Here is a 13,024-nt window from a genome sequence, read left to right on the forward strand (position 1 = left end):
CCAAGGTTACAAGAGGTATCAGAGTTGAAAGGAGGGACCTGAACCCAGATCCCCTGACCTTGGGGGTCATCAGTCTTCACTGTTGCACAGAGGTACCAAGAGTTTGCTCACAAGTAGATCAAGCTGTATTCAAAGTGAATCTTAATGGGATATACCATTTGGGGAACTATGATATACATAGAAACCTAAGAAATAATAGCAATTGAGTTAATTATTTGATAGTTAAAAGTGATAAATAAGAGGTGATGATATGTCTCAAGTTCTTCTTGTTTTTCACTTGGGTCTATCCCTGTTCCTGTGATTGCTAAATTAAAGATGAGGAAAAAAGCGAAAAAGGGAATTGAAATCAGTTTACAGTGTGTACAAAGTACACAAAATTGATAATGTTAGGCATTGGAGAGGTTTGATGCAATCCTGGAATCTCTACCCCACATTTTCAGTCCTAGCCTAGTTCAGTATTCATGTCCCAGTAAGTTCCTAGGCTACTTTCTCCCACTGTTAGCAGATTTAATATGCAAACTGTTCCATTTTCATGAGCCGAATAGAATAAGCAAGATATAACTGGGTTTTTTTTTTCAATTGCCTAGCCTAGGGAATTGTTGATTACCTAAAGACTTTATTCCTGTGGATTCCCCTGTGCCAATGGATAATTGAGAGCCAATACTAGCATAACCCCTTCCTGATAACATTGATCAGTTCATTACTTTGACCTGTCACTTCATCCAAATATTCTCTTTGTAGCTCTTGCAGAAGGAAAATGAGAGGCTGCTGCATTATGTTTGTCAGGTTCCTGATCCTAATCTCTCTAACCCTACTCCTGTTCAAGGAGCCTTAGAAGAAAACACTGGACTCATTTTTGGAAATCCTTATTCTGGTAAAGCCCCCTGCCACATCATTCTAGTTAGAAATGTTCTGCCTTCATCCCTGCTCCCCATTAAATCCTCTCCCTTCTGTTCATTAAGATAGCATCCCTGATGTCAGGACAGACATGGGGAGGATTTGCTTGTTGGGCAGAAGCTGAGGACCCAATAGAAAGATTGCATAGCAGAAGGTGTTAATTGAGGAATAAATCTGGACCTGGGAGACGCAAATCAGATCATTTCGCCCAGAGGCAGCAGACACAAATTGAGTCCCATGGCTATAGACCCAATGTATAAATCAGAGAAAAGTCTTTAGGTAGAAGATATACACTAAGCACCAAAGCTGGGGAAGCTAATTAAGGTTGGGAAATGTGAAAAGGAGAGACGAGATGTACTGTCCAGTAACAGGCACCTGGGGAAGGGTGGGCCTGGGAGTGGGGGGAGAATCACTCAAAACAGATCTTGGTAAGGAATGGGAGGTATGGGGTTCATTATCTATGCAGAGAAGATAGAAGAACTGAGGGGGAGTAGAGTCAAATTTTAGCTGCCTTTCAGGATTCCTTGGTAAACATGCTTGAAGGGAGGAAGGAGTTTGGTTTTGGTTTATTGGCTCAGCTTTCTTTAGTGCCCCAAAGGGCAGTCTGAGACTATGCCATTGGGATTATTTTCTAGCCACATTCAAATGTGTGAAATGGGGGCAATTACAAGCCTGTTTTTCATTTTTTAAAATTGCATCTGATTTGCATAAAATATTTACATCTGTAGAGCTTATATAGTCTGATGTCAGTTTAAAGTGTTTTTGTTACTGTTAGGGTCTCTTTGATTCTTCTTGTTTCCTCCCATTCTGTTTCTTTCTCTTTATGACTGACTCAGGGTCTCCCACCTCAGAGTTAGTCATATATAAAAGTGTTCATAGGGAGCTGGAGACAAGTAGAATGTGAGTGGGGGTGGTGGAAGGAAAACATGGACACAACATCTGCAGGTCACAGATGGAGAAGAGAAGAAAAAACAATTTCTATGAATGAAACCTTTTCGTTTTTTTCCAGTTACCCAAGACATCCATGTCCCCATGCTGGTAAGTATCTAATCTTTGGGCTTTCTTATATTAAATCTTAAAGAGATTATCCCTTCCTGCTTAAATCCAGTATTCTGATCCTGAGGACCAGGGAGGGACTGATTAAATAGTTATTATTCCTATAGGGGTCAGTGGTCAATCTGGTCTATGGCCAGAATTGAGCCCTCTCCTCTGCAAAAGCTAATCTACTCTCTCTTCTGCTTCACTTCACCTCTGGGAATTAATTTGTTACAATTAGAGGTGGGGTGAGTGATTCATTGAAATGGCTTCCAATTTGGAAGGCACACTCTTTATTTCAATGAGCCACATTTGCACAACTGCTCTGCTCTTTATTGTTGTTAGGGCAACTAGATGGTACAAAAGCTCCTCTTCCTGAGTTTAGATCTGACCTCAGACACTAAGTAGCCATGTGACCCTGGGCAAGTCACTTAACCCTGTATGCCTCAGGTTTTTTCATCTGAAAAATGAGATGGAGGGGCGCAGTAAGAGCGCCGGCCCCAGAGTTGGGAGACCAGAGATCGGTTCCTCGGATACTTGACACCCACACAAAGTAACCGGCCATGTAACCTTGAGCAAGTTACTTAACCCCAATTGCTTTAAAAAAAAAATGGAGAAGGAAATGAGCAACCACTACATTATCTTTGCCCAAAAAACCCCCAATGGGTCACAGAGTCAGGCATGACTGAACAGCAGAGCAGTTGTGCATATGTGGCTCAGATCGAAATAAAGAGTGCGCCTTCTGAACTGGAAGCCATTTCAATGAATCACTAATCCTAAACATCTCTTGATTGAGAGACAGAATGGTTTATTAAAAGGGAAGGAGTGCGCAGTGAGGTCTGGGACAGGAGATAGGTTTAGTTTTTATACTTTCTTCCATGTCTGAAACCCTGTAACTATGCTTCTGTTTGGGTAACTCCACCTCTGAGCGAGAAACCTTCCACCCCTTGAATGGCTGAATGGTTGTTGATCTCTGTCTCTCCCTCTTCATAGCCCTCAATCAGAAAGTGTCCCATCTGCAATGGTGTCTTCCCAGGTGATGTGGAGGAAACCGTCTTCGAGCAGCATCTGCAGACCCATTTCCTGGACTGTCCATATTGTCATAAGGTCTTCTCAGAGATTGAGCGGCAGGTGTATGATGACCATGTGTTCTGCCACTCTTTTTAAAAAGTACCACAACCTCTTGGCTGCCGGTACAGTCGGCCAGAAAGCTCCTCTTAAGAGTAATGAATCAAGATTGGTTCTAAAGCTGAAACTACTAAGTCTACTCAGTCTTTCTTCTCTCTGGGGATGGCATCCTGATGACCCATCTTTGAGATACTTGTTAACCTTCATCCTTTTGGATCACTCTGTTAGCTCAGATAACAGCTCAGGCTTTACTAGCCTATGGCCTCACTTTTCTACAAAGAGACTCAGTGAGTTTGCCCCAGAATGAGGCTGTCCTGGCTTTGCAGACCAGAGCCTGACTTGGGCACTGAAGTGATTAGCCCTCTCTGTTGCCTCACAGCTGCTGAATTGGTTAAACCAAGATGCAGCTGGTACAAATGAATTTGTACTGTTCCCTGATATAGCCCTGCATCTAGAAGTCAATGAAGGGAATGACTGAAAGTTTCCTCCTATTCACCACTTGCTTTGCTGGGCCACATTTAGCAAAGCAGAGAACTGATACATCCAGGCTTTAGTCTAGCCATGTGAAGTAGCTTGCCCCAGCCTCCCCCTTGCTCATAGAAATAACTTTTTGAAGCAGGTAGGGGGAGTACTGTGATATTAAGCACAGGAAATTTTCTCTTGAGATACCTCCAGTTTCTGGCTGTCACTTCTGATTTCAGCCTTTTTCTATGCAAATATACAGTCCTTGCTTATAATGGCCTTTCATGGTGAGTTAATTAGAAACCAGTGGTTTAGAATTATTTTCCTGAGCAGCAGGTGGGTTTAAATTATTTTGAATAAGCAAAAATAATGGATACTTTATTCTTTTAATCTCTTGATTGCTGAAGACTAATAAAATTTGCATCTGTTTCTGTGACTTTGGTGATTTAAGAACACTGAGTTGTGACTTTTGCTCTGGCAGATATGGAAAGATGACCCCAGAGGAGGCTGGGAGGGAGAAACCTTTTAACTACCCCCACTCTACCCCTATCCTCATTCTACTATGAGGCAAATGAGGGCTTAAGGGATACATGCCATAGGAGTGGGAAGTGCATCAAGCATAGCTTAAGAAATCCCGAGTCTTGTTCATAACGTCATATTCCAATTTTCAGAAACATAATTAAGAATTTGAGTACTCTTTGTTTTGTGAGCTCATTGCAAAGTCCCCTTGTCCAAACACCATTCTTACTCTTATATAATTATAAGATATGTGAGTTCCCAACTGAAAATACATGGGTCCACTTGGGTTGTCTAAATGCAGACAAGCAGCTTGCAAGTAGCTTGGATAGATACTCTGTAATCTAGATGACCCTTCTCCAAGTGAGACTACAGTGTTCACATTGAGGGGTATTTGGAGAAGAGCTGTAGCAGGATGCTTGCCTATTTTTTTTTCTTTTTGGAGGGGGTAGTACTGAATCTCATTTGAGCTTTACAGCATCACCATAAAGTAGGAACTGCAGGTTCCTGTTTTAGAGATGCAGAAACAGGTTGTAACTTACCATTCATGTCAGAGGCAGGATTCAAACTTAGGACTTCCAGACTGAGTCCAGCCAGTTTACCACACTCCCTTTCATTTTATACCTTGGTAAGAAGTTGAACACAGCACTTCCCCTGCTCCAGAGACTGAGGAAGAGGCTAGTTGGACTCACATGAGCCTCTGATCTCATTAAGGAGCCAGACTTGGTGGTGACATTCTCAAAGGGAAACCTAGAATAGAGAGGGTGGGCATTCAGTGGTATTCCTTCAGAGGAAGCCCTTATACAAGGAAGGTTTGTTCTGTCATCCAAGTTAGCAATTGGTTTAGTCCCTGCACTTCTCCGTGTCTGCATTCAGTAAAGACTGCCACTCATTGGTTTTTGCTAGTCAACACAGTGTTCTATATTTACCAGTGTTTTCTACCTCCCACATTAAGTCTTATTACATGCCAGGCACTATACTAAGGACCGTGAATAAAAAGAATGGCAGAAACATTTCTCAAAGAGCTTATATTGTAATGACCAAAGCAACCTAAATAATTGGACGTGTGCAAGATAAACATACAGAGTGGCTAGAGTTGGACCCTTTGATTGGACGTAACATTTACCTTGAAAAACCCAGAAAGACTTACATGAACTGATGTTGAGTGAAGTGAGCAGAACCAAGGGAACATTGTATACAGTAACAGCAACATTGAGTAATGACCAGCATTGATAGACTTACTTCTCAGCATCTAAGACAATTCCAAAAGGCTCATGATGGAAAATGCTTTCTACATGCAGAGAAAGAACTATGTGGAGTCCGAATGCAGATCGAAGCACTTTTTTTGTTTCATTTTTCCTGTGGTTCCAATTCTTTCATGACATGACTAATGTAGAAATGAATCTTGAAAACTAGAGAAATGAATCTTGAAAACTAAAAACAAGATTAAAAAAAAATCTTTACCTTGCTAATTCAGTTTTGTTCAGGCTAATTTTCTGAGTATGTCACCTGGACAGTGGACGAGGTCCACCCTAAAATATGTTGTGCAAGTGAGAAAGCCTGGAATTAAAATTAGGGTGCACATGATTAGCATGTAGGAAGTTGAGAGCTAAATTGTACTTTTGTTTCTCACCTGAAGGCCCTAAGAGTATCTAGGGTCACAGCTTTCTCTAGCATTGTTAAAAGCAGGCATGAGATCTGAAGGAGCAAGGGTGGCTTGTCCATTTAAAGAAATGAACAAAGATGACAACCTACCCTAAAATTAATCAAAGTCCTTCACATCTAATAATCCTATCCTTATATGCTAACCCCCTTAGCCAGTCTAGCCCTGTAAAGTACATTGCCGTCACTGCCTCCACCCCCCGCCCCAATTCCATCATTAGGTCATCTCATACTACTACAGCTGAGGCAAGACTGGGGAGCAGGGGAACCCCACAGCTACTTCTGGGGGTGGGGGGAGATCATTCTCTGCCCATCCCAGAGCTAGTTACTGATCATTTGGTCATCTGTATCTGTGGTCTCTATAACATTCTCTTCTCTCATCATGGAGATAGATGTAACTTATAAAGCTGGAGGGATGGTCCCCCACTGGTCCACAAATCTCAAATAATCATTTTAAGGAGTCTGACCTTCTGTGCTTAATGTTATTGCCTTCTCCCAGCAGAATGAAACTAAATGTGACTCCAGGAGGGAGCAAGGCTTCTTGCCTACACTGTCACATTTATTGAATGCCCACTGTGTGCAGGAGCATTGGGAATTTTTTTTTTTTTTTTTTAGTGTTTTATAGCTTGGTCTCTGCCCTGGGAGATAGGCTATGAGGCAGACTACGAGTCTGGAAGACCTGAATGGAAACCCCACCTCTAACATTGTGTGACCATGGGCAAGCCATGTAAACTCAGCCTCAATTTCATCCATACGATGAGGGAGTTGGAGTTTCTGACCATGATCTCTAAGGACCCTTTTCTGTGAAATCTATAATCCTGTGCAACTAAGGAAAAAGACATAGGTTTATTCTTCAAAGAGCCTCTCAGTCAGATGGAGAGTCAGTTCTCAGGGATGTAATCCATTGTCTACTGCCTGGGAGCTCTTGCTGTCAGAGAGGTTCCAGTCTTTGGGAGGCAGAGTCTTCATCCCTGGTAATGTTCCATCCAGGACAGAGAGAGGGAGATCACACACCGCTGAAATTAAGAATATTGACAAAACTGGGAAAAATTGCAAGGAGTCAATAGGCACTTGAGAGAATGAAGCCTGGCTGAGAAATTTAAGCACAAATCAGGAAATAAAAACCTAGTGAAAGTGAATTTTAAGTTACTATTTGGAAAGGTACATAGGAAGACTTTGACAGGGAAGGGTGAGGATTTCCTAGGTAGAAAAAATTGCCTTTCTCATGCTCCTTTTAAGGAGTTCAAGTCCCTGGGACTTCTCCTAAATTCTGCCTGATTCCTAATTTGCCTTCAGTCCTGACACAGCAAAACAAGTGTTCAAGAATAGGATTTTAAATGGGTTCTCTATGGTTTAAGAATAAAGATTTTAACCAACTGGTGCTTAGGGAGGAGTTGAATCAGTCCCATGCACTCTGGCTCCTCCCTCTAGTCTAAGCTGTAGCAACTAATTCTGCTTATGCAAACAAGTGACGCCTTTTTACAGGGTCAATATTGTGTACCCAACTAATCTGGGGTAGGCTAAACACCTGCTTCCTGGGTCCTCTACGTCTACTTAGAGGAGATGAGCATACCCTCATATCCTGAATCCTGCTGCTCCACAGCCCAGTTCATCAATATGCCCCAGTATGTCTCCTTGACTTCCCCTCAGCCATTTTCCCTTTTCTATCCCCAAACCTTTGTCCCCAGGCTATTCCTTAGATGGCATCCACTAATCACTCCAATTCATCCTTCTTGTGGTGCCACCACTTCCGGGAAATCTTCATTCACACTTCCTAGCCCAATGCTGAGCTTATAGTAGCCATTCAAATACATGTTGAATTAAAGTATCTCCAACCAGCTGGCATGATCAAAGATCCTCCTCTCCCTTTCTCCTCAATGCACTTTTATAATTATACAGTCAGTCCTGTAATTACTTGCTTGTGGATTACTTAACTTGGGGCAGATCTTTACCGCTGGAATACTTTCTTCTACTAGCCAGGAAATGCTTCAAGGCTTTTTTTTCAAACCCTTCTCGTAAACTAGTTATGCTAAGAGCATATACATCATCTGAATATCATTAGCAAAGCACAATTAAGCAAAATTGCAAAAAGAAAAAAAATATGTAGTACACCTCATAACCAAAATAATTTTTTAAAGTTATCTGGGCCCCAGCTCTCATCATTAGCATTAGTTAAGCTGACTATTTTTGTTAATTTCATGTATGTCTCTGCTATCATATCACACTGAAGGTTCGTTGAGGGCAGAGACAGTTTTCCCAGTAAGACTGGGAGCTTCCTCATATAATCTCTCAGCAGACTTGAAATCTCCCCAGGGACAGCAACTTTGCCTCTCCCACCCAATTGGCAGTTACTGGAAATCTGGGACTTTCTTACTCCACCCAAAAATTGGTCTTTGAGTTCTAGAATCCAGTCCAGGATAGACTTGATTCTGAGATCCAAGTAATGATAAGAACCTTGAAGATTCAGCACAGGGTAGAATCTGGAAAAGCTTGTCTCTTCTGCCATCTGTCTTTGTAACCCCCAGCTGAACCACACCAACAGACCCTCAGGGGAAAAAATATCCCACAATCTCCCTCAAACACCTGTTAATGGCATGGTAAAATTGTTTTGGATTCCTACATTGTTCAGTCATGTCCAACTCTTCATGACCCCATTTTTAGGCTTCTCTTGGCTTTCCATTTCCTTCTCCAGCTCATTTTACAGATGAGGAAACTGAGGCAAACAGGGTAAAGTGACTGGCCTAGGGTCAAACAGCTAGTAAATGTCTGAGGTCATATTTGAACTCCGAGAGATGACTCTTCTTAATTCCAAGCCTGGTGCTCTATACACTGTGTCATCTAGCTTCCCTGTGCCCAGGATTCCTATACCCAGGTTCAAGTTGGTTTGGAGCAAGTCACTTATTTCTGAGCAAGCTTCTTAGATTGGCAACTAAGTGACAGGGGAAAACACTCTGAACCTAGAATCCAGAGAACCCGAGTTCAAATCTAGCCTCAGACACTTACTAGCTGTGTTACCCTGGGCAAGTTGCTTAACTTCCTCCTGCCTTAGTTTTTCCATCTGAAAAATGGGGATAATAATAGCAACTCCCTTCCAGGATTATTATGAGACTAGAATACAATAATATTTATAAAACACTTCACAAATCTCAAGGCACTATATAAATCCTAGCTACTATTACCTGTTCCTTTTGTCAGTTTTATCTCTAAAATAGAAACTAATATTTTTACTTCCTACCTCAAAGGGTTGCTTTGTGAATTAGAGGAAATACTATAGATGAAAATGCTTTTTTAATTACATCATACAATATGTCCCAAAAGTCCCAGTTTTAAGCTATTAAAGTTTACAATGGCACTATGAAATTTGGGGTATAATATAGAAGAGGGATTAATGAAATTATTATTTCTTCCCTCCCTTGTCCCCTTTCTCTCTTTTCATCTTCTTCTCCCTTCATGTAACAGCTTCAGCAATATTCTCTACAGACTAAGAAAGGGAAACAGTTATTGCTAGGCAGTTCCTGCCTATAAATAGGGACGCTTACCCTGGCCCAAGGAGGGTTATAAATAGAAACCTTTGAAAGTGATGGTGCACCATTTCCTCACAATAAAGTCCAGGCAAGACCTGACAGGATCTTAAGCAGCCATGGTTTAAGATCAACTCTGAGTTCTGGATGCTGTCCAGAACCTCTTCACTTAGAGAGAATCACCAGGAAAATCTCTTAAGGTCAAACTATATAGCCTCCTCCCTCCGGGCAGAGCTGGCCCATCCTCTGAGATAGATGAAAACCTTTCTTCTTTGGAGACACAAAAGATGCCACATTTTGTCCCAAGATCCCACATTCTTTGCCATTGGGAAATCACTTCATCTTTTTTTTCCCTCAATACACTTTTTTTATGTCAAATTATTTCCCAATGTCTCATTTGATCCTCCCTGTGCTAAAGTCCATTGGTTCATCTCCCATAAGGAGGGAATATCAAAACAATGGGCTTTGGGATGGGGCTACACTTGTAATGAAGAAAATTTTGTACCAAATCCCAACTGACAAAGTGGCCACATCTGACAGTACTACCTTATCCTATCCCTACATTCCCCACCTCTCTTACTGAGAGGAGGGAAGTATGTCTTCTCTCTTTTCTGGAACCAAAATTGTCGAAATTTATCAGAATTTGGCAGCATCACAGTGGTGTTTTTGTTTACGTTTTTGCAATGCTTTCAATGCATGTTAAACCCAGTTTCTGATCAAATACATATTATATAATATTCCTTAAGTCTTTCCTTTTCCAGGCAGAATAACCTAGTTTCTTAATTTTTTTTCTTTATAGTTGTACTTATTTACTTTTTTTATGTTTCTGTTTGGGATGTTTACAAGTTGAATATTCAGTTCTCACTTTTTATTAGGGTTTAAGAGGAGAGGCATACTTCAAATAAAGAGGTTGCACTATCTAGTCTTCTAATGTTCCTTCCAGTTTTAGACCTATGATCTTATGACCTTATGCTCTAAATTCCTCTCTTTTGTTGTACTGCACCTTTTATCATTGATAATTACACTCAAGTCTATGGGATATGTCATTTGGGGTTGCGGCTTGACCTCTTTTTGGGGGAAGGGGGTGGTACACAATTCCATTCCCTTCTGTGATATCTTGTGTCTAAAAAATAATTCTGTGTTATTCAAATTTCCTTTCCTTCATATTTGAAGCTCTTATTCCTAACTGCTTGCAAAATTGTTGTTTGTCATTGAAATCAATAAATTTAATCACTATATATCTTGAAGTTTGAAATACAAGGACTTTTGATTCTTGTTTTTCTGGCAGTCATTATGGATTTTCTTAATTAATGCTTTCTTGTCTGTGTATTTAGAAGTCTTGGACAATTTTCTTGTGTTATTTCTTGCATTATGGTATTCAGGTTTTTTGATTTGTCATTTTCTTTTAGAAGATCTCTGATCCACAGTTATTTTTGTGTAGTCGTATCTTCAAGATCAATTGCTTTGGTTTGTATAGAATTCATGTGTTTTCTAACATTGTTGATTTTTACTTCTTTTCTGACAAATTATCCCCCACTTAAGTGTTTTTGTGTTCCAAATATGTTTAACTCTCTATTACTTCTTTTTTTTTTTTAAGTAATTGGGGTTAAGTAACTTGCCCACGGTTACACAGCCAGTTATTTTGTGTGGGTGTTAAGTATCTGAGGCTGGAACTGATCCTGGGTCCTCCTGACTCCTGGACCAGCACTCTTACTGTGCCACCTAGCCGCCCCTCTCTATTACTTCTTTAGAGAGATTATGTGTCATAGATTTTATTTTTTCTAAGCTGCTAATTCTGTTTTTCAATTCTATGTTGTGAACTCTAATTTCTTACCTAAATTTATTTCTAATTTCTGTTGTGGATTTTATTTCTCTTTTTAGTCATTTTAGGGTTTACTCTTATTATTCCATGTGCTCAGTGCATAGGATTTTTTCATCATTTTCATTTTCATAATGATGGAATCACTTTCCTTCATGTTATATGTGTTATTTTTCTATAGATTTAGTTTGAATTACTCTACATGTGCCCCATAATGACTCTGGGGGGCAGTTTTGGGAATAGAGGTTTAGAGAATCTGACATCCATCTTTTTGGTCACATGGCTTCTCTTTAATCTTTTCCACATTGCTCTCTAGACTTTCCCTTTTCAAAGTCTCTCCTTACAATTCTCCTACTACATTCTTCCCTTCCCCCATTTCTTCTTGTTTTGATATCAGTATTGGAACTGATCTCAAGGATTCTGACCATTGTCTAACTCAAGAGGCCTCCCTAGCCAACTCTTTTTTTTTCTTTATTTTAATGCTTTATTAACTTCTGATTTACATCATTCGTTTCTGCCAGATTTTGAGTTACAAATTTTCTCCCCATTTTTCCCCTACCCACCGCCCCAAAATAGCAGACCCACAGGATATCCCCTCCTCCAATCTGCTCTCTCCCATATTTTCTCCCATAGCCCTTTTGACTTTTCCAGTGGCTCTCTATGCCTCAATGCCTGTATATCTTATTTCCCAATTACATATAAGATGGTATTAATAATAGTATATATATACATAGTATATATATATACATACACACACACATATATGCATATGTATATTTGAATATTTGATTTTAAAACTTTCAATTCCAGATTCATTCCCTTCCTTCCTTGTCACCCACCCTTACTGGGAAGATAAGCAGTTCAGTATAGGTTGTACATGTGTGGCTAAGGCAAAACAATAACATAGTAGATATATTGTAAAAGGCTGACTATATTTCCCTCCCTCCTATCCTACCTCCCACTTGTTCTATTCTCTACTTTGATCCCATCCCTTTTCAAAAGTGGGTGCTTCCAACTTCCCTCCCCTCCAGCCTGCCCTCCCTTCCATCATCCCCCCTCTCATCCCCTACCCCCCCTACTCTCCTGGAGGGTGAGATACCCTATTTAGTGTGTATTTCACTCCCTCCTCAAGCCAGATTCAATGGGAATAAGGTTGACCCATTCCCTTTTGCCTTCCTATTCTTCCCCTCCATTGTAACCATTTTCCCTTGCCTCTTCTGTATGAGATAGTTTACTCCAATCTGTCTCTCCACATCTCCTCTCATTATATTCCTCTCACCTCTTAATTTCACCTTTTAAGTATCATCCCTTCCTGTTAAATTGGTCCTGGGCCCTCTATCTATGTATACCTATAAACATATATACACACATTCACATATGTATTCATATACCCATATGCCCTCATATATATATATATATGTATGTATGTATATATATATATATATTTCTAATCCCTTCAACTACTGAGAAAAGTTTCATAAATTACAGTTATTGGGTTTGTTTTTTTTTAAGCAATCAGGGTTAAGTAACTTGCTCAAGGTTACACGGCCAGTTATTTCTGGGTGTGGTGCTAAGTATCTTAGTCTGGATATGATCCCCAGGTCATCCCGGCACTGGGGCTGGTGCTCTTACTCGCTGAGCCACCTGGTCATCCCCAATTATTGTTTTACCATGTAGGAATGTTAATAGTTCAACTTTGATAAGTTCCTTATGATTTCTTTTCCCTGTGTACCTTCTCATGCTTCTCTTGCTTCTTGTATCTGAATGTCAATTTTTCTATTCAACTCTGGTTTTTTCAGCAAGAATGCTTGAAAGTCCTCTATTCCACTGAATGACCATATTTTCCCCTGAAACAGGATACTCAGTTTTGCTGGGTAGGTGACTCTTGGTTTTAATCCCAGCTCCTTTGACCTCCGGAATATCATATTCCAAGCCCTTCGATCCCTCAGTGTAGAAGCTGCCAGATCCTGGGTTATCCTGATTG

The 13,024-nt window shown here is 40.4% G+C and overlaps 1 protein-coding gene across 2 annotated transcripts in view; it reads left to right on the top strand.

Moving 5' to 3' along the window:
* Positions 1-3,958, top strand: part of CALCOCO2 (calcium binding and coiled-coil domain 2) — a 30,960-nt gene extending 27,002 nt beyond the window's left edge. For both annotated transcript variants that reach the window (XM_069064348.1, XM_069064349.1), the window contains exons 11-13: positions 742-874; positions 1,907-1,935; positions 2,926-3,958. In XM_069064348.1, the coding sequence (XP_068920449.1) occupies positions 742-874; positions 1,907-1,935; positions 2,926-3,099 (336 nt within the window). In that variant the 3' untranslated portion in view covers positions 3,100-3,958. The remainder of the gene's footprint in view (positions 1-741; positions 875-1,906; positions 1,936-2,925) is intronic.
* The last annotated feature ends 9,066 nt before the right edge of the window (positions 3,959-13,024 follow it).

This window comes from Petaurus breviceps, unplaced genomic scaffold (genome assembly GCF_028583685.1).
Source record: "Petaurus breviceps papuanus isolate PSGF00001 unplaced genomic scaffold, PetGlider_PUasm1.0 90630, whole genome shotgun sequence".
NCBI lineage: Eukaryota > Metazoa > Chordata > Mammalia > Diprotodontia > Petauridae > Petaurus > Petaurus breviceps.